This window comes from Vipera ursinii, assembly GCF_947247035.1.
Source record: "Vipera ursinii genome assembly, chromosome: 4".
NCBI classification, from domain to species: Eukaryota; Metazoa; Chordata; class Lepidosauria; order Squamata; family Viperidae; genus Vipera; species Vipera ursinii.
Genome location: NC_139514.1, coordinates 68,036,500 through 68,057,363, shown reverse-complemented (window position 1 = coordinate 68,057,363; position 20,864 = coordinate 68,036,500). Strand labels below are relative to the sequence as shown.

The 20,864-nt window shown below is 37.3% G+C and overlaps 1 protein-coding gene across 2 annotated transcripts; it reads left to right on the top strand.

The window, feature by feature from the left end:
* The first annotated feature begins 82 nt into the window (after nt 1-82).
* On the top strand, nt 83-17,123 carry TXLNG (taxilin gamma). Of its 2 annotated transcripts, none has more exons than XM_083362952.1 (10): nt 83-247; nt 3,283-3,589; nt 4,005-4,096; nt 5,765-5,935; nt 9,239-9,433; nt 9,748-9,867; nt 10,222-10,296; nt 11,746-11,838; nt 13,438-13,533; nt 14,087-17,123. In XM_083362952.1, exons 2-10 carry the CDS (start codon nt 3,376-3,378, stop codon nt 14,411-14,413), a joined length of 1,383 nt encoding a protein of 460 aa, XP_083219078.1. In that variant the 5' UTR covers nt 83-247; nt 3,283-3,375; the 3' UTR covers nt 14,414-17,123. The 2 variants fall into 2 exon arrangements, with proteins under 2 accessions (XP_083219078.1, XP_083219079.1); XM_083362953.1 differs by lacking the exon at nt 83-247 and adding an exon at nt 2,754-3,096.
* The last annotated feature ends 3,741 nt before the right edge of the window (nt 17,124-20,864 follow it).

Below are 20,864 nucleotides of genomic sequence, written 5' to 3'. Positions count from 1 at the left end.
AGTAAAGGCAGACCCCGGATGCAGAGAAAAGCTTCTAGTGATTGGCTGAGTCCAAGGAGATATGGAGGGCTTCCGGTGCGGGCTGACTTGTTTGGATGCCGTCTTCACGTTATGGCGGCGCGCACAGTTTTTCCAGTGTGTGTTTAAGGCAGTGCTGCCGCGGAGGCCAAATAGACTGTTAAGCCGGAGCCGTCTGAAAGAAAGGAGGCGGCGGCGGCCCTACGAGTTGGTACAGGACTATTCAAAGGTAAACTCTTGGGTTTTCTTTCCTACTTTGCTTGTGGAGAAGGAATTCAGTTGCAGGTGGTGTGCTATAGTTTTAGTTTGGGGAGGTATTTCTCCAATGTCTTTATATTCCCTTGGGAGAATGCCGCATCGGAGCAGGGATTGCTTGCAGGCACATCCTTCTCCTGGAAGGATCCGCAGTAGAAAAAGGATTGGAAACTCTCGGAGCCATGTGCGCTTGCTCGCCGCGCTCTTTCTCCAACAAGCCGGGAGAGAAGAACATGTGGAGGGATGTCGAATCGAGAGTCGCCTTGGCGACTGGGTGCTCTAAGTCCGTCTGACGCGAATTTCCCATTTATAAATGTCGATTCTGCTGCATCCAATCTTGATCACTGTATTCTCGTGGGAAATCCAGGTTGCTACTGTCGCACCGCCAAGAGATGTTGAGTCAATTGTGTGTGAAACTCTTAAAGACAGGAGGGAGACGTTTGATACTTGAAACGACAGGCTGCTTGGAGCTTACCAGTTTGAAGAGATTCGCCTTTTTTTAAAAGGAAAAATCAGCTTGTCAAGGAAAAGAAGTTGTCAAGGAGTAAACTCTAGCAGCAGTCTTCTCCTTTCTTCTGCCAACCAGAAGAGTTAGTAAGTTAGAAAATTTCCCCGAGATCTCTCAATTGCCTGGTTGTCTTGAGTTCTGTTGCTTTTGGAGAGGGAGAACCTGCAACGAAGAATAGGCAGCAGCTATTCTTTTCTGACTCATCCCTTCTGGGCATGGTGGAAAATAGAACTAGGCCCACAGGGGCTATAAAAACCAGTGGTATTTGCCTATTCATTTCTTTTCTCTTAAGCAGAACAACCCAAAGAATTGACCATTGAAGGAGCACACCCACACGTTTTCATTCACTATTTTATAGCTATAGGTGAACTAAATGTAAATAGTGACCTTGGCCACAATATCCAGAAACAGATAAGTGACTTGCTTTCTTTAACTGAGTGGTGCAGAGTGAAGTAGAAAGTTAAAGAAAGATGGCTGTTGCTCCTTGAAGGAGAACTTGCTATGTCTGTGGCATTGCTGTGTTTTGTTACCTCACAAAATATCTCTTGCATGGAGAATGTTGGTTAAAGTCCAACCAAGAAAGACTAGATGTAAAAAGTAGGCCAGATGTGAAGTCATTATGGTGCTTGTTTTGTTAAAGATAGTTAACAAATGACAGCCATTAGGCCTTGGTGCTCTCCAGCTTATGTAATATCACTACTAGCAAATGTGGGATTTGCTTCCTATTTGTATACAGAAGCTTACCTGCCTGTAATGGTGGGGGGAGGTTGTCCTTTGTTGGTAGTTCTTTGATTAGGGTATTAAACTAGGAAGGAGGAAACCATACCAACACTAACAGGACAAGCTACTATGTAAATAGTGAGTAAACCCTATCTTGGAGTAAGGAAATATTTGCAACTAACTAAGCTCAGCACCAAAGACTCCACATTGGAACTCTGAGCTACATACATTCTCTTCTACTGGAAAGCTGTTGCATGTGACCATTATTTACTGCACAAATTTTCACTGGTACTTGCAACCCTCAAACATGATCACTCACGAATAAAATTCATACGCTTGGGGAGGCAATAAACTTTCATAAGAAATAGTTGATTTGTTGTCTTTAGCCTTTCTCTTATCACTCAACTCTAAACATTTCCATTTTAAAAAGTAGAAATCTAAATTTTGGGAGATATATATACTAAATTTCACTTAAGATGTTCACTTACAGAATCCTAGAACTGGAATTTAAAGAGACCACAGGGGGCATCTTAGTCCAACTTTCTGCAGTGTGCAGGGGGAAAAAACCCATCCTTGAGATGGCTATTTTTTTTTCTTTAAAACTACCAGAAATGAAGAACCCACAATCTCCAGAGTTGTACTGCCTCACTTACAACACTTACAGTGTTGTAATATTTTAGTTTCAGGAAAATTTTCCTTTTAATTAACCAAGATCTAGGTTATCTATCTTACATCCATTATTTCTGGACTTAGTTTCTCTGGCAATGGAACATTGATCATTTTCCCAATTGAATCCTTTTATGGGCCTGAGCGTAGGACTGAATCCCTCAGTCATCTTTTGTTCAGAGTAAATATGCAAAGCCCCTATAATTCCTATAGAAAGTTTTGAAATATATAAACGTTTAAGGCAATTAAAGCTTTCAGCTTGTTATAGCACAGGTTTTTCAGGGCTAGAAATTCAACCCAACTGAATTCCGTTGTAGGCGACACAGGAGACTCAGCCAGTAGCAACCGAACATTAAAGGTGATTGTAGGGCAAAGTGTAGCGAGCAAACATTAGTTCGTGGCTTTTAAATCAAAGAAAGAATAATAATATGCCGTCGTTTCGGTTTCCCGGGTTCCCTCGCCACGCTAGACGTTCATTTTCTCCGCAGAGATGGGAATAGGTGGTCGGCACAGCACAAATCCGCCCGCGTACACCTTCTGCGTCTACTTTCGGGGCGGGGGTTTCAACCACAGCCGGGTGTTTGGGCGGAAGAGACCGGAAGTTCCTCCTGCGGCGGCGTTCTAATCCGCTTCGCTGGGCTTCCGGTTTCACAGTGCGGGTTCTTGGCGGAGGAGGTGGCTGTAGACGCTTTCTTGGTAGCCTGCTTATTCAGTCTCTTCTTTCCCCACTTCCATACCTGGGCAAGAGCCCGGCGTTTGGCTGAGAGAGATGGGTCTCGTTATCCCACCGTGCCGCTTCTCACAGGAGCTCTAAAGAGCCGGGGCGGGGGGAGGTTTGATCATAATCGAATGGAGCTCCTGTCTGTTTTTTTTCCTTTCGGCACAGTTCTAAACGTTGAAGCAGTGAACTTAAGGAGACTTGCCTCCAAGTAAGCATATGGCATTTCCCTAGGATCAGCAAGGAGCATGGTTATTCCCGTAGCATCTGCTCATTCTCTTCGTGCAGTATCACGTATAAACATGCTGGGTTGGTGAAGCGTGCCTATTTTGGTGCCGTGAAAACTTAGAACAATGCGTTTTTTTCTTTAATAATTTGAGTATATTTGTCTTCCCAGTGCAAGTTGATTACTGTGGAAAAATCAAAGGTTTGTGAATTTGGAATTGGCAACTAGGATCAGTTGGAGGATAGCAAGCATACTACAAATACAATGCTACAGCAAGCAGAAACAAACTGTGACAGCAGAGAAAATGCAGATGCACAAGAAGTAGAAGATTACATTCCCCAAAACAGAAAGCTGTTGGGGAAAGAATACTGTACCCAGGAGTTGCGGGAGGAAACTCCAGGGAGAGAAGAAGCTCGTATTGACCCACCCGATGGGCAGCAAGACTCAGAAAATGAAAAAAACAAAGAAAAAACTTTAGGTACTTATTGATATTGAAACAGATTTTTAACGTTGAACATACTGTTTGTCTTTATTACATATTTAAAACTCCCATGCTCTTAATAGCTATATGTCTTAAACTCAGATATTTTATTGAACCTTATTAAATACAATTTTGATAATTAAATATATAGTGCTTTGCTAGCTGCCTCTCTACATTTCTAAATTTTGTCGATAAAATGGATTTTTTTATATGGAATCCGGTATTTGTACCCAATGTGTTTATACTGTGATTATTCAGAAGTTTTTGTTGCCCATTCTCATAAGTCTTGTATTAAAAGTCTTGTATTAAAAATGTTGTTGCTTTGGCTGAAATTTCCTCATATTTTACATTTTTATCGTCAATATTCTAACCATGCTGCTCACTACTCTGATAATATTGTCTTGGTCTGTAGGAAAAGAAGTATTGTTACTTATGCAAGCTTTAAACACACTTGCTACTCCAGAAGAAAAGCTAGCAGCACTCTGCAAGAAATATGCTGACCTGGTAATATATTTTAAATTTAATGTTATAAACATGGATAGCATAATCAACCTTGACTGATCCTGGACAAACGAAGCAGGATTAAATCTGGCTAATATTTTAATGGGATTACACCAGGAAAACCCAGGATCGTAGACTAGACTGGGAAATAAAAGAAGCATTAGGAAACCACTATCATATTGTCATGTCCCTCATAACTTGGTGGAAGTTTGATCTTATATAAGCAACTACAAATTCTGTCAAGAATATACCTAATGGACAGATTTCCTGGAATTTATCTAGTACATCTTGATTACGTAGAGTATTTAATATTAAAAATAATGCAAGATCAATGTCATCTGCAAGGAAAAAAACTAAAGCAATTACCAAGTGTCTAATAAAATGTAATGCATTAGACAGCAGATAATTTATCTTTAGGATTCAGTGTCTTCCTTTAACAATCAAGAAATTAACATAGACAAATAGTATTTTTCCTATCCTATCCTGGTCTTTTGAAAAATGATTTTAGTTCTATATATAATCTAAATAGATTAGATTATAATCTAAAATGCCAGGTAACACTTCCAGCTTTAAACATAAGAGTGTGATTTAGTTTTCACCATACCATGTTCTGTGAATGAGATTCTCTGACTCTGATAAAAGTCAGCTGTAGAAGCTGGTGAAAAAGATCCTGGTGTCTCAGTGATAGGACAATCATTGTATGGCCTAGGATTGGAAGCAAATCATGGAGCTGAAGTGATTTAATATCTTCATAATTTAAAAAGTGAACTAAACTCTTAACAGATGTGCTACTTCCTGCACAGCTTCGCAAAATGCATTGGCATAAAGGAGTGTCTTTGCTTGAACCAGTAAAATAACTCAGTGCTACTGATTTGTTGTTTTATACATGTATGTGCATGCATAGCTGATCCTTTTCATTGGTATCGTAGCAGAAGATCCTTTAAATATTTTTAAAATATACTTATTTATTTATTTATTTATTTATTTATTTATTTAGATTTATATACCGCCCTTTTCCGAAGGACTCAGGGCGGTTTACAGGGCATTTAAAAGAAAGTCAATACAAACGTTAAAACAAATTTAAAAAGATTAAATAAAACCCTGAGAAAAATAAAAACCCAGTTAAAATTAAAATTAAAAAAAAATTCTCAGCCTGGGCCAGAGAGCTCGAAGAGCCAGGTCTTCAGGTTCCGGCAGAATGAACGGAGGTTGGGGGCAGTCCTAAGCTCCGCAGGCAGCTGGTTCCACAGGGCAGGCGCACCCACTGAGAAGGCCCTACCCCTGGGTGTTACCCTCCGGCAATCTTTAATCGGCGGCACCCTGAGAAGACCCTCCCTGTGGGAGCGCACTGGACGAAGGGACATACAAAAGTGACTTGACATACAAAAGTGACATTTTTAAACTGCAATTGAAGTTTTTTATTTGGGAAAATAGAAAAAGAAGCCAGTGTTACCATAATAAAGATATGTGTAGTAAGAGCTGAGTTAATGGAATGAATTGATTTTTGTTTCATCCTCCAGCATAGGTTACATAGGATAGATAAAATTACATCTTAGAGAAACTAACAAATTCATATGCACGTTAGGTCTGAAATTGGAATACCAGAAGTTAAATATTCTCTTTAAACATAACTGAATTCAGATATGTGTATCTTCTCTTTTTTTCATTTAGCTAGAGGAGAGCCGAAATGTTCAGAGACAAATGAAGATGCTGCAAAAGAAACAAGCACAGGTTGTAAAAGAGAAAGTGCATCTGCAAGGTGAACATAGTAAAGCAATTCTTGCACGTAGCAAACTGGAGTCTCTCTGTCGAGAACTACAACGCCATAATAAGACACTCAAGGTTAGTTTTCTACAGTAATACATCAATAAACCTGAAACAAATAGTTCTCTTTAAAAAAGAAAAAGCCTGGATATATGTTTTGGAGTTGTAACAAAACGGGACTAAGTTGAAGAGGATGACCATCCTACATAGGTTTGTATTTTTTGGTTCAGTGTATACTTTAATCAGGTGTCTTTTCAGAATGGTTAAAATGTAGAGCTGCCTATTCCAAGTTATCCATTCTTACTTGATCCTTGTTTCCTCTATTTGCTAGTAGGAATTGGGATACCATGATCCTATTATTTGAATATTTGATATTGTCTATCATGAGGCAATTAGAAAAAGCATTATATCCATGAGTAAATATTTTCAACTCCTATGAATAAATATTTCCTCTTCAGTTCACATTTTAAAAATGTTGGATACCTTTGTTCTTCTTTTTCTAATTATAAATTTGAAAATAGTTTTATAGTAAATGATCACTTACGGAAGTTGGTTCCTTCCATGGTACTCTAGTGCTTTTCTTGGAGTTTCATTTCTGTCACTGACTTTTCCCCAAATTATATCTCATTGAAATGGTTCTTGGTTTATAACATTAGGCCATGACTTGTTTGGATGTTGCTCATACAGACATCACTCTCAGTGATAAGCCATGATTTATCAATTACCTTAATTATGTTCATTTAGTGTACTAAGTTAATCAAATTGCTTTATTTGCTGTGTTTCTCTTGGTTAAAAATTATTCTGAAGTCTCTTTTAAAAAAACAATTTTTAAAGTATAATGAAATAAATAGATATTTTTAAATATATAGTTAAATAAATGATGCTTTTTAAAAAATGTAAAACCCTTTTAAACTATGAACTTTTGAAAAGTTTTAAAACTCTGTAATACAATACACTACTCTAAACTAGCCATGCCATAGTATCAGAGGAGGATTCTTCATGGTATCATTATCACTTTTGTAATTTCAATGAAACTGGTGTTCTGTTCTTATCTCCTTTTGTGGAAATTTAACTTTCTAATAGATTCTATTTCACTATTGCTGAAATAAGAATCAATCTGATTTTGATTTTCTATTACCTAATAATTAGAACATAAAATAATAGGGTTGGATTGGACCTTGGTAGTCTTCTAGTCTACCACTACCAATGGTAGGAGATCCTATACCAGTGATGGCGAACCTTTTAGAGAGCGAGTGCCCAAACTGCAACCCAAAACCCACTTATGTATCGTTGGGTGCCAGGTGGGCGTGGCTGCGGTGGTAATGGCAGACTGGGTGGGGCTAAAAACTTCAATCAATCAATTCCAACTTTGCGAGATCTTTTTTTTTTCCTGCAAGAAGTTGAAATTGATTGACTGAATCTTTGGGGGGGTTTGCATACGGCAGTGGAGGCCTAAAGCAAAAAGGTTTTATAAAACCTACGTGAAGGCCTAGAACTGGGGCTCTGTGTGCCACCTGTGGCACGTGTGCCATAGGTTTGCCACCATGGTCCTATACCATTTGGGACTTCCTTTGGGCTTGTTGGGATGAATACACGTGATCATAGAAAGAATAACAAAACAGAATAATAAGAGTTGGAAGGGATGCACAAGGTCCTCCAATTCAACCCATCCACCCAAGCAGGAGACTCTGTTCAGGCAAATGGTTATCCAATCTCTTCTTAAAAACCTCCAGTGATGAAGCACTCACAACTTCTCATGGCAAGCTGGTATATAAATTAAATAAATAAATAAATAAATAAATCTCACTGTTAGGAAGTGTCACCTTAATTCCAGGTTGCTTCTCTACTTAATTAGCTTCCATCCATTGCTTCTTGTCCTCCAGGTGCTTTGGAGAATAGGTAGACCCCATCTTTTTTGTGGCAACCTCTCATATTAGAACACTGCTATCATGTCAACACTAGTTCTTCTTTTCACTAGACTAGACATACCCAATTACTGCAATCATTCTTCCTATGTTTTAGTTTCCAGCCCCTTAGTCATCTTTGTTACTCTTCTTGGCACTCTTTCTAGAGTCTCAATACCTTTACAAGGCATTATAAAGTGGAATTAACACTTCATGTGATCTTGATTCTATCCCTCTGTTAATGCAGCCTAGGACTGCATTGTTGTTGTTGTTTTGCAGCTGCAGCACATTATTATTTAAGTGGTTGTCCACTAGGACTACTATATCCCTCTTGCAGTTACTGCTGTCGAGCCAGATAACTGTGCATTTGGTTTTTCTTGCCTAACTGTAAAACCTTATCTTTCTCACCAGTGAATTTCATTTTGTTAGATAGGGCTCATTGTTCAAGATCTTCTGGATCTTGAGCCTATCTTCTAGGATGTTGGCTATTCTGCCAGCTTGGTGTCATCTGTAAATTTGATGCATTCCCTCACCTAAATAGTTTATAAAGATGTTACAGAGAGTACTGGGCCTATGTGATACTGTACTATTATGTGGACTTATATAACAGCTAATTTGACTAGATTTTTTCAGGTTTGTCTGGTTTATATCAGGAACATGTCTTCTGTAAGGCACGCTGTTCAATAAATTGGCTTCAAGTTAGAAACAGTTATTAGGGACGCGGTGGCTCAGTGGGTTAGGCTGCTGAGCTTGTTGATCAGAAGGTCAGCAGTTTGGCAGGTCGAATCCCAAGTGCCGCGTAGCAGAGTGAGCGCCTGTTACTCGTCCCAGCTTCTGCCAACCTATCAGTTTGAAAACACGTAAAAATGCAAGTAGAAAAATAGGGACCACTACGGTGGGACGGTAACAGCGTTCCGTGCGCCTTTGGCGTCTAGTCATGCCAGCCACATGACAACAGAGACGTCCTCGGACAAGCGCTGACTCTTCAGCTTTGAAACGGAGATGAGCACCAGCCCCTAGAGTCGGAAACAACTAGCACGCATGTGCGGGGGAACCTTTACTTTTACCTTTTAGAAACAGTTGGTTTCTCATTGCATAGCAACAGTTGGCTCTGAAAGACATGGACACCTTCAAGTTTCACTGCTGACTTTCATCAGAAGCAATTTTAATTTGAAATGAAGTTACTTATAAGCAGCTTTCTTTTCCAAGTTCAAGTCCACTGTTACCATATTTGTAATTTAGAAGCCTTATAAAAATGATGCCCCAGTTGCAATCAGAACTTTTAATGTATTGGTTCTGAAAACAAATCAGTCCTCATACATATTTGTCAGGTGAAGCGATGAAAGAATCTGAAAACCAGTATAATTCTAATATTTTGAGATGTTAAGATGAAGCTGGGTTGCATTTTCTTACTGTTGGACAAAATCTAACCAAAGAAGCATGTTTATAACTGGATTTTAATCTCTTTGGGGAAAAGGAAGAAAATATGCAACAAGCTCGTGAAGAGGAAGAGAGACGTAAAGAAGCAACAGTACATTTCCAGATTACATTAAATGAAATTCAGGCACAGCTAGAACAGCATGGTGTACACAATGCAAAACTCCGCCAAGAAAAGATTGAACTGGCGGAGAAACTGAAGAAACTTGTGGAACAGTACACACTCCGAGAAGAAGTAAGTAAACCATACTAATAATATTTCATTACACTATAATACTCATAATAAAACCTTAACAAATATCTCTCCAACGTTCAGGAACAGATTTAGGGAATAAGCTTCATCTACAGAGATAGATTAGATGAAGAATTGGCCTAACCTTATCCATTAAGCATCCGTGCTTATTGATGTTAGTTTATGTCTTCCCAAGCCTCCAAATCCAAATTATATGTTTTACAGTTGTGCATGGCTCATTATAAACAATGAAGATCATGAAAAAAAACTAGCTTGTGGTTGGTTTTTAATTTGATTGCAGCTATGCTTTTCTCTAGCACATGGATAAAGTCTTCAAGCATAAAGAACTGCAACAACAACTGGTGGATGCCAAGCTTCAGCAAACCACACAGCTGATAAAAGAAGCTGAAGAAAAACATCAGAGGGAGAAAGATTTTGTAAGTGTTTTTAAGAAAGCTTGAGATGAAAGAATTCTTTAGTAAGTTGTTACAATATCAGTTCAGACTTTTTATTGTTATAAGAACAAGCTGAAATCTGTTTGGTTTTTGATTGTATTGACAGGCTATGCAGATTAATGTGTTCTTAAATTATAAACAGCACATTGTTACAGTATAACTTTGTAATAATACAATGTATAACATAGTTTTATGTATGCAGCTGTATGCCTGTTGGCCCTCCTTCATTTTCCAAGCTACAGGTACAATTTTGCATAAGTGTGTACATATCAGAAATATAATCTTCCCTGATATTAAGGTATCCTAGATAGAAAACAATATTTTCTTTGTCCTCAGCTGTTAAAAGAAGCTACCGAATCTAGACACAAATGTGAACAGATGAAGCAGCAAGAAGCCCAATTAAAACAGCAGGTAACTAATTTAAATTGTGATTGGTAGCTTAGCTATTAATCTGATAAATGAACTTGGGGAAGTTTCTTAAAAATTGAAATTAGTAAATTAGTAAATAGGAAGCCTAAAGCAATTCTTTGGTAAAGGAATACAATAATTAGGCAATTCTTTCCTAAAGCACTAAAATTCAGTGTCAGTCGCCAAATACTAGTCACCCACTGTTATAGTTTGAGGCTGCATTAACAGGAAATAGCTTCTGTAACCCTGAAATCTATATGGCTCATCTTACCTCCGAGGTAATTCAAGTTGTTGCAGGCCAAGTCCATTTAAAATATGTATATTTGCTGGCTGATTTCACAGACAAAACAGATTGAGGTTTTTTATAAAGAGCATAAATACAGAATTCATATACAAAATAGACTATTACAATTATATTTCAATTTTATGACAATTTGTTTTGATGTGACAGGGAAATTATTTTTCCCAAAGTAGCTCTATTTTATTCATCCTGCTATGTAGAACTCTTTTTGCTGAAATACTATATCAGATGAACTTCCAAAAATTATGTGATAAGCCCACTTATAAAAACATGTTTTAAACCGTCCTTGAAAGTCCACTGGATTAATCTTTATTATTTTATTGTTCAGCTAAAATCTGTCCCTACAAAATTATTCATGTCTTCATCTGTTTAGTTAACATGTTCTCTTTTATTTCTTTGTTTCCTTATTCCAAGCATGTCAACCTCGCAATGTCACGTGACGTCGTGTGACGTATCGTGACTTTTTCCCCATTGCCAGCAATGGGGTGGGTGCAGTTTCAGGACGACGCGTCCAGCCTGCGGGCCAGCAGTTTGACATGCCTGCCTTATTCTAACCAACACTCCCCACAGTGCTTATCCTAAAATAAATATATAGTCGATATAAAGAAATAATACAAAAAGCAAGCCACTAATTGCACAAAACTTCCCTATACTTGTGTTGTTATTTGGTTGTGAATTTATTGTATAACCAATATTCAAATTATTTTGGGGAGAATTAAAAAAATGAAGTAAAAATATTCAGTGCAGATAAGAGGATGTATTTAAGGTGATATATACATGTTTTTTACTAACTTAAAATTTGTATTTTAAGGTCTCATTTTAATATAACATTATGAAGGCATGTTTTTGGGTCGGACTTTGAAATGAAACTATATAAGGATGGAATTTTTTTTCATAACAGCAGTGTTTTGATTGTTGTTATTTTGATATCATCTTATTACAGAGACTTGTACATTAGCTTTTATCTTTTGAAAGCTAACTGGGTCTTTAAATCATTCTAGACAATGTACACTTTCACATAAGACCAAAATCACCCTTTAATATTTTTTTTGCTATTTTCTACACAATATCATCTGTAATGAGTAACTAGTGTATTATGTAAATTATTCTAATTAAGTCTCTAAATTAGATTTAAACATTGTTACTTTTAGCTTTCTCTTTACATGGATAAATTTGAGGAATTCCAGACAACTATGGCAAAGAGCAATGAACTTTTCACAACTTTCAGACAAGAAATGGAAAAGGTACTTTATTTTCTTATCTATTGGCCACAAGAAAAATTTGTAATGTTTCTGATTTGTCTATGTATTAATGGATAAATAAACGTCACTGAACTCGGTGTAGTTCACTTCAGGGAATGACAGATATTTCCAGTTGAATCTTCTCTCCTCGGAAATTGTGTTTGTTCCACCTCACTGAATACTAATTCAAGCATTGCCTTGAGTTTTTCACCTGTTTTTGAGATCCTTTTCCATTCCGTCACTCTTTTTTTTTCATTTTCTCTCATTTCATTCACTAATTTTGACTTTATTATATATTTCATCCCTGTTCAGTCTCCTGCATGTTCCCTAAATGTGATGGGCATTCACATTCATTCAGCATCCATTCATTGAAGTCTCTCATCATTTCTTATTTATCACACATATTGAATTACCGAATTCCCATGCATTATTTTTATGTCTCTTCTGACATGCCTAACTCCATAGAGCATATACAGAAGCCTAATTTTCAATACAGTACAATATCCAGTGAGTGTGCTGTCCCGCTCTCACACACACATAACTCTGGTTTAGTGGGTTTATTAATATTCCTCCACAACTCTTCACCAAAAACCCAGAACTGACCCAGTTAAGTCCATCCACACGCAGACCAATGCTAGTCAACAGAGCAATGGCCAATGAGTCCGCAAGGCAATTGAAAGTTTCCCAATCAAAATAAACCCATCAGGCAAAATTAAATCCACAAGGCAAGAAAAGTCCAGAGTTCCAAGGACACAATTCAAGTCAAGGCATGGTGTCAATCGAAAGCAAGGCAAAAATCACAATAATCAGAAAATACACTTCTCTTTACAAGTAATCTGGCTGACCTTCTCTGCTCCTGCCTTTTCTCTGCCCTATGTGTTCTTGGATCAGGTGCAGAAAGCAGTTCCTTTTCTTTATTGCTGACCAGCTGAAGCTGCTTGCTTTACCCACCTGAAGCCTTAAAGCTATCATGCTGCAGTTGTGCTTCAGCCAAATCCCTCTCAGATGGCTGCTTGGAGCCATTAACCAACTCCCCTCCAGACATGCCTGGAACTGGTTCATCTTCCTCTGACCTGACATCTGGAGAGATGTCTGGGGAAGCAGGGGGGGGGGAGAGTCATCATGGCTATTTTTAATTATTTCAATAAGCATTCATTTCTTGCAACAGACAACATTCTATCCACTACCTTTCTATCTAAATTGTACCCCTTATTTTCTTTCACATCTTTAGTAAAAAAAATTGTCAAAATAATACAAATTCATCTATTTTGCTCTGTTGCCATTTATGTGCAACTTGCAATCATTCACCCAATTATCTCAGTCTTTGGTTAATATTCTCATGCATGGTGCCAATTTTATCATACAATTATTTTAACATTTGCTGTAAATTATTTGGGTTCTCAGACCATTTATTTTTGTTTGTAAAATGATTGTGTACTTTGTTTTAAATCTTGTGAATGAGAAGCAATTAATATTTTTAAAATAAAAACTAAATTTAATCTCAAGAGACTGAGAAATCTGGGTACTGCAGTGAGAAACAGTAGATTAAAATGCTCATTTACAGCAATTTGCTAAAAATCGGTGTAATTAATTTAATTTCAGATGACCAAAAAAATAAAAAAACTGGAAAAAGAAATAGTAGTGTGGCGTACAAAATGGGAAAACAACAACAAGGCACTCTTGCAAATGGCTGAAGAAGTGAGTATCAGTTTCCATTCTTAAAAATCAAAATTCTATTTTTAGTTTTTATTTTATATTCTGAACTAAATGAAACTCAAAAGTTACTCAATGATTAATTATAAAACAGTATTTCAAAGGATATAATATGACTTACAGGATCTGCTTATATTTTAAAATGAAATTTTGCTAGTGCTATGTTCCATAAAAAGATGTTGCCATCTTCACAATAAAAATGTATTTCATTTGTATCTGAATATTTTCAATCATCAGGAAAAACACAGTGTTTTTGTTTGCACAAAATAAGTTGAATATCACTTTTATTTAAACCATCTAATGAGTGGGAGTTGCAATAAACTCTTCAGATTAAAGAAGGGTACTTTTACATGGGAAAAAAGAACTTGAATACACCAAGAAAGGGGAATTGGAATTGCGCTCCTCTTAAATGACAGATTTTGAAGCCATAACTGGCCAGTAAAAAGGTTTTGTAGTTTTCTCATTGGCTGTTTTAATAGAGTTGAAATACATTGTGTAAGATTCTTCTGGGTTCTCTATGCTATCTTGTTTATTACAGAAGACAGTTAAGGACAAAGAATACAAAGGTTTCCAAATAAAACTGGAGCGTTTGGAAAAGCTATGCAGAGCTCTTCAAACAGAAAGAAATGAGTTAAATGAGAAGGTGGAAATTCTTAAAGAACAGGTTTCTTCAAGAGAAGCAGATGTGAATCTAGCTGTACCTGTATTGCAATCATGCACACTCAACTCTCATGAGAAGCTGGAGATTTCTACTAATAAAGAACAAGAAGGAATCCAACCAGATGTCGAAACAAGAGCAGCAAATGAAGGCTCTGAAAAAACTGTCAATTTGGTTTCCATTCCTACCACAGATTTTGTTGACTAAAATGTAAACACTGTGTTAAGAGATATATTTTGTGTATAACTTTAACTGGTGGTGGTAACTATTAGTTTTGTGGTGAAAATTTTCTTACTTTTTCTACCATATCTGTATTTTCTTAGAACAGAACAGAATTTGCCTGGTACAGGAAGCTGCATAGCAGCTATTGAATAGCTTATCTATAAAAATAATCCACAACTGTATTGCACATTTGCATTTTTTTAACAAAAGAACCCTATTAAGGATGCATGCAGTGTTTTTCTTCTTATCCAGTAATGAATTACTGTGTCATCTAAGACCCACATACACTTTTGTCATCATGTTAAGGGAACAACTTTGATCAGTCTTTGAGCTTCAATCTGTGTAGTAAATTAAAATTTAAAGCTGAAATGAGATTACCAAGCAGTCCAGTAAAATACAATTTGGCATTTGACTGGCCATACTGATATGAAAAAGCTGAAAAATCTTACAGGGTTTACTGTAGCTGCTAACTTGCCTACAGCCATGATTTAACCTTGCAACTGGAAAAACAGGGTGTTACAATTCATATTTCTCAGGATTGTCTGACAGTCAATATAAATTAAGTAACCTTTCTATTAAATTGAAGGAAATAAGGCAGAAAACAAGCATTGGTAATTTGTCTAAATAGCCACTAAGCTAAATCTGGAGGTATTTTGAATGCAGTGCTCTTGTCACAATGATTTTTAAAAAATGAGCTGTAATACAAAAACTGTGGTCATGCATAATTGCAGCTTATTAAATGCAACAAGATTTTTGGTAGTGGTTGCTAGATTAAAATATATAATCTATGGGACAGAGCTTTCTGGGAATTCTTTTTTGCCTACTTATTAGTGTGAAATAGTGAGCATATATAAATGCACCATCACTGAAGGATGGTTGCAATGAACCACACTCAGTACAGGAAATCCTAAAGTGTATATTTCATAAGATACACATTCTTATAAAAACTGGTTTGTCCATGATAAAATGTATAAATTATATAATTTCTCTAATCCAAAATACACGAAAAACATTCTGATCTCAACTATTACTTTTGTAAAATGAAACGTCTTACTAGACAAAACATACACATAAATGGAAGTGCCTTCTGATATCTCAGTTACTTTGAATTTGGCACTTCAGTATTTATGTTCTAATAAATGCACAGCATACTACACTTTTTAATGGTTAAAATTATGAATGTAGGTCAGTTTCAAAAGTTGAGGTATCTCCCATAATCTGATTTTTTTTTAAGAAAAAAGGGACCAAAAGAATGCTGCTAGGTTACATGCTGCTGTTAACTCTGCCTACATATGGTATATCAGCTTTCTAGTTGTTCTGTTTGGAGAAATGTAAAACATAACAAATTCTGGTACCTACTTTGGATTCATTTTCTTGAAGCTTTTCTTATTTAAGTACATTATTGATAAATTCTCTACCTGCCTGTGTACTCTTCTCACAGTTTATTTGCAAATTATTTGAATTTAAGGCTTTACTGATTTATTATCCTTATCTATTACAACATACAACATCCTAATTGAAACAAAGATTGAAGAAAACCTTTGGGATATTTGTACCTTTGAGCAAAATCAATTAACATTAATAATGTACTTGGAAAGTCCTGAATTGGAAACTGGCCACTTCTTAAAATATATTTGCATTTTCTTTTGTATGAATTCCAAGTTCTGTAAGGTAAGCAGTTGATGTATAGTGGAAAATACAAATACAAAATACAAAGCCCAATTACGCTGTCATCAAACAAATCTACAGCTAGAATTGCAAACACTTTCAGCTTGTAAAACAGCACAAAACAGCTGAGAAATAGGATAGTGAAACAAATGCCTGTTGAAAGTAAAAACTGCAAAAATATTCCCTGGTAGGTATTATATTTTGATTAGTTTTACCTGTGGCTACAGTTGGTCTAATTGTAAGCAAGGGTGGGGTTTTTTAACCAGTAGCAATTATAGATGCATAAAGCTATTGGAATAATGACAGCTTTTCAAAAAACTTGCTCATGCAATTTTTCTCCAACTTTTTCTTCAGTCTAGTCTCAAGACATTCCATGCATTGAACAATAGAGGGCTAGTACAGGACAAGCTCATTACTTGTCTCCTTTGCCATACAGTGGTATGCTGCACTGCCATTTTTCTGCTGATTTGTTCAATGTACTTTAGTTATACAGCTCATGCTTATTATACGCAGCTAGCTGTGTGTAAATTGATAATCATGTGCTTATAAAAACTGAAAGCTATTGCTCATACCTCCACTACTTTATACCTGCAGTTGATTTGCATCCAGTGTGTTCAGTGTAGGGGGTGCACAGTTTTTACTAATGTGTAACTTGGGCTTCAGATAATAAATAGCTAAGCCCTAGAATTCTTTGGAACATAAGTATATACATGCACATTTTAGGGCTGAATCTTTCTAATCCATTCTTTTCTTACACCTGGTTTTGTTGCAGTTCAATTCTCAGGTGTTACAGAAAATCTACCTCTTCAGACCATAGATGGAAATAACTGTGAAAAGTGATGCAGAACTTTAGCTTGTGCTGAATGCTGCTTTATTATTGCAACCCATACCCATGAAAAATGCTGACTAAATAGGCACTCTTGGTTTTTGCTTTTCAGGAACATTTTGTAGAAATTTTTCACTAATGTGAAACTGAAATTTTATCTACTCCGTTCTGTGTAGATTAAGTAAATATGTGTGCTTAATATATTAGACTCCGTGTATTTTATTCCAAATTAAGATTGGTTTTGTTTTTCTCAATATCAAATTTTTTCAGATGTGTGATCATCATCACATTGTTGCTTGAGTTAAAATGCCTTAGTTGTAATGACGACATTCAGTTTTGTGTCTCTGGTTTGGTACCAAAAAAAGTTAGAATAGAAATTAAAAACTCTTTTGAGAGTTGAGTGCCTGAATGGAGAAAATGTCTCCTGTAGATGATCAGTGTCATGATTCCTAATGTTTACTGACCTTATAGCTTAGACCTCTAAAATTTCTATAGCTTACATTGCTTCTGAGACAAGTGTCAGCAGTCCTATGCACACACTCCTCTAAATTAGCTATGCACAGCTAAGAAATAGGGAGATGTATGTGTTAAAATGTGCTATGAACCTCTACTGTGCAAAAGGTGAAAGACCTATGTGAGGAGGGTTTACCTACTTACTATAAGAAGTTGAGAGCATCCTTGGCTGCAGGAGATTAGGGTAAATATTTGAACCACAAAGCAAAACGTAGGCCTGTAACAGATTTCAGTATTATGGAAGGAATTTTCAAAAGCTACTTAAGTTACTCCGTTTCTTTCTCCCTCAGAATTAAAAATGAATGGGGAATCGTGACATCACTGCTCTAAAACTAACAGTTCTTTATCATAGTTCAGATAGGCTGCCATATAAGTTTTATCATATTATACAGGATTATTTAGCTGATAGGCAACCCTCTCACAAAATGTTTTAAGTCTTAAAGCCTTTTTAAATATTTTAATTATTTCATAATAACATATTCAATAACAAAATGTAAGTTAAGACTAAATGTAAGCTAAGACTAAATTTATCTTTCCCAAAGCACTAACCCATATCCCATTATTTTGAATGATAACCTTCCACCTAAGAGAAATACTCATTATCCAAAAATGAAAGGGTTAGGGTTATTCTGGAAAAAAATAAGAGTAAAGAAAATAAAGTTAGTATACTACTTAAAATACATGTTCCTCCTAAGCTAATACATATTTATTTCCAAAATAATTACCATAATTAAAAATATGTTTAATCTTTAAATATTCCATTTAATAAATCTAGTCATCTAATCTTTTAACTCTTATTCAAAACACTTTAATCGATTGTAATTTTTTTAAAGTCAATCACATTTAAATATCTAAAACATTTCCTTTATATAAGCCCGTGGTGGCAAACCTATGGCACATGTGCCACAGGTGGCACGCAGAGCCCTCTCTGTGGGCACGTGCGCCCTCACCCCAGTCCTAGGCCTTCAGCTGAGTTTTATAAAACCTTTTTGCTTTAGGCCTCCACCGCCATGTGCAAAAAAAAAAAGGTTCAACCAATCAATTTCAACTTCTTGCTGGGAAAAAAAAAGATCTCACAAAGTAGACTGTACAATTTTTTTATATATAGGTAGTCCTCAACTTACAACCACAACTGAGCCCAAAATTTCTGTTAAGTGAAACATTTGCTAAGTGGAATAAATCAGTGGAACAACCTGCCTCCAGAAGCTGCGAATGCTCCAAAACTGGAAGTTTTTAAGAAGAGACTGGACAGCCATTTGTTTGAAATGGTATAGGGTTTTCTGCCTGAGCAGGGGGTTGGACTAGATGACCTCCAAGGTACCTTCCAAGTTTATTATTTTTTGCCCCATTTTATGACCTTGCTTGCCACAGTTGTTAAGTGAATCACTGCACTTGATAAGTTAGTAAACTAGTTAAGTGAATCTGGCTTCCCCAATGACTGCTTGTTGGGAGGTTGCAAAATGTAATCACGTGACTCCAGGACACAGCAACAGTCATAAGTATGAACCAGTTGCTTCAAAGGTTGTAACTGAAAAACGGTCATAAGTCATTTTTTTCAGTGCTGTAACTTTGAATGGTTACTAAATGAACTGTTGTAAATCGAGGACTATCTGTACCTTGACTACAAATTGTTACATGGTTTTTGATGTGGCTTGATGTGTTTTATATTGTATTTTTAAAAAAAAAATCCTGTAAGTCATCCATACATGTATTTGTGTTGAGTGGCTGCATAAATTAGAAATATATAAACCTGTTAGTCAAGCAACTGGACATTCACTTCTGATCACTACAAAAGCCTTCTGTACATGCTGCGAGAAGTTTTATATCAAAATATATTTTATTCTTTATACTGTTTCCATTTTCTCTTAAAACATTTAACAGAATCCACAATTGTCTGAGAATCAGTGTCTTCACTAGATAATTAAGTCAAGATAAAACTAATCAAGTAAAAATAACAAAGGGGGGGAATCTTTTACTCAGGGGTGTCAAACTCACAAGGTCATGTGATGTGTCGCGACATAGCATGACTTTTTCCATTGCTGGCAATGGGGTGGGCGCAGTTTCGCCATGACGCATCCGGCCTGTGGGCCAGCAGTTTGATACCCCTGTACCGTATTTGAGGTTCCTGCTCCTGTGCAATATACTTTGACCTGTGTTTGACCGTGTCCTTTTGGTATTTAATTATTGTTGCCTGAGTCCCATTGTGGCTTGGAGGTCCTGTCCTGGGAGCTGGGTGGGGGAAATGTAGTTTTTAAGTCTTTGTTTTTCTAATCCACGGGTGTCAAACTCACTGTGTCACATATGACTTTTTTTGCATTGATGGAGCTGGGGTGGGCGCAGCCTCCATATGATGCAACCAGCCTGCAAGCTGGCAGTTTGACACCCCTGTTAAATCCCATCAGCTCCAGTCTTCTGTGGGAGCTGAGGCTGAAGGCATTTTGCTTATGAATAGATTGACAAGTCTTCCTGAATGGATTACCAAATCTGCATTTCTAAAGACTAGTCTCCTCAGTTTCTGCTTGAGGGAGAATAGGGCTGGTTTCTGCCTCCTTAAGATTTTTCCCCATTTTTCCTTTAGGGGAAATATTCTATCCTGTCTTTTTAATATTCCCCAAAATATTCCATTCTCTGGGGATGTGTGCCGATTTCCACACCCCTGAAGTGTCACCCTAGAACAGGGGTCTTCAAACTTGGCCCTTTTATGACTTGTGGACGTCAACTCCCAGAATTCCTCAACCAGCGTGCCTGGCTGAGGAATTCTGGGAGTTGAAGTCCACAAGTCATAAAAGGGCCAAGTTTAAGACCCCTGCCCTAGAATCAGCACGTATACACTTCCACACCGGGACAAGCTGCCCTGTTGCTGCACCCCATTTCTCTTCAGTTTTATTCCTGTTTGCTTTCAGGAATATTTCTTCTCTCCTCACAGCTGCGCCGATCTCGTTTTTATTTATACTTGCACAACCCTGGCACGAGTAGGAACCTCAAGTTATTCTTCTGCAAATGCTCTGACGCAGCGAGTCCGAAACATCATCCTTGCAGCAGAGCTCTATAAAGTCTTCGAGACGCCGTGCTCGTCCCGTTAGATTCACGCAGTCACGACGATCCCTCGACTCCTCCCCAGAAGCTTTTCTCCTTTCTTCCTTCTCTTCCGTCGGGAAAACTGCCGCCACTCTCAGCCGCAGAAAGGGAGAAGGAAGAAGGGGCGCGTAAATTCGTCTTCGCTCTTTCCCGCCCCCCTCCCGCCTGAGGGGCAGCACTGCGGAAATAGCGCTGTTCCGCACTGGGGAAAGGCAGGTCACCTGGAGAGCAGCCGCCGCCGCCAGAGGGGCGGTACCTTCCGCGCCGCAAAGACGGAGGATCTTTCCTCCTCCTCCTCTAGAGCGAGTTTTGTACTCGCCTCAGAAGGGCGATTAACGCCCTTTCCCTGCA

Bases quoted from the DNA above. Each gene is read 5' to 3' on its own strand.
- TXLNG (XM_083362952.1), top strand. From the start codon at position 3,376: ATGCTACAGCAAGCAGAAACAAACTGTGACAGCAGAGAAAATGCAGAT. The intron at 11,839-13,437 runs GTACTTTATTTT...ATTTAATTTCAG, and splicing joins TCAGACAAGAAATGGAAAAG to ATGACCAAAAAAATAAAAAA. The intron at 13,534-14,086 runs GTGAGTATCAGT...TGTTTATTACAG, and splicing joins TCTTGCAAATGGCTGAAGAA to AAGACAGTTAAGGACAAAGA.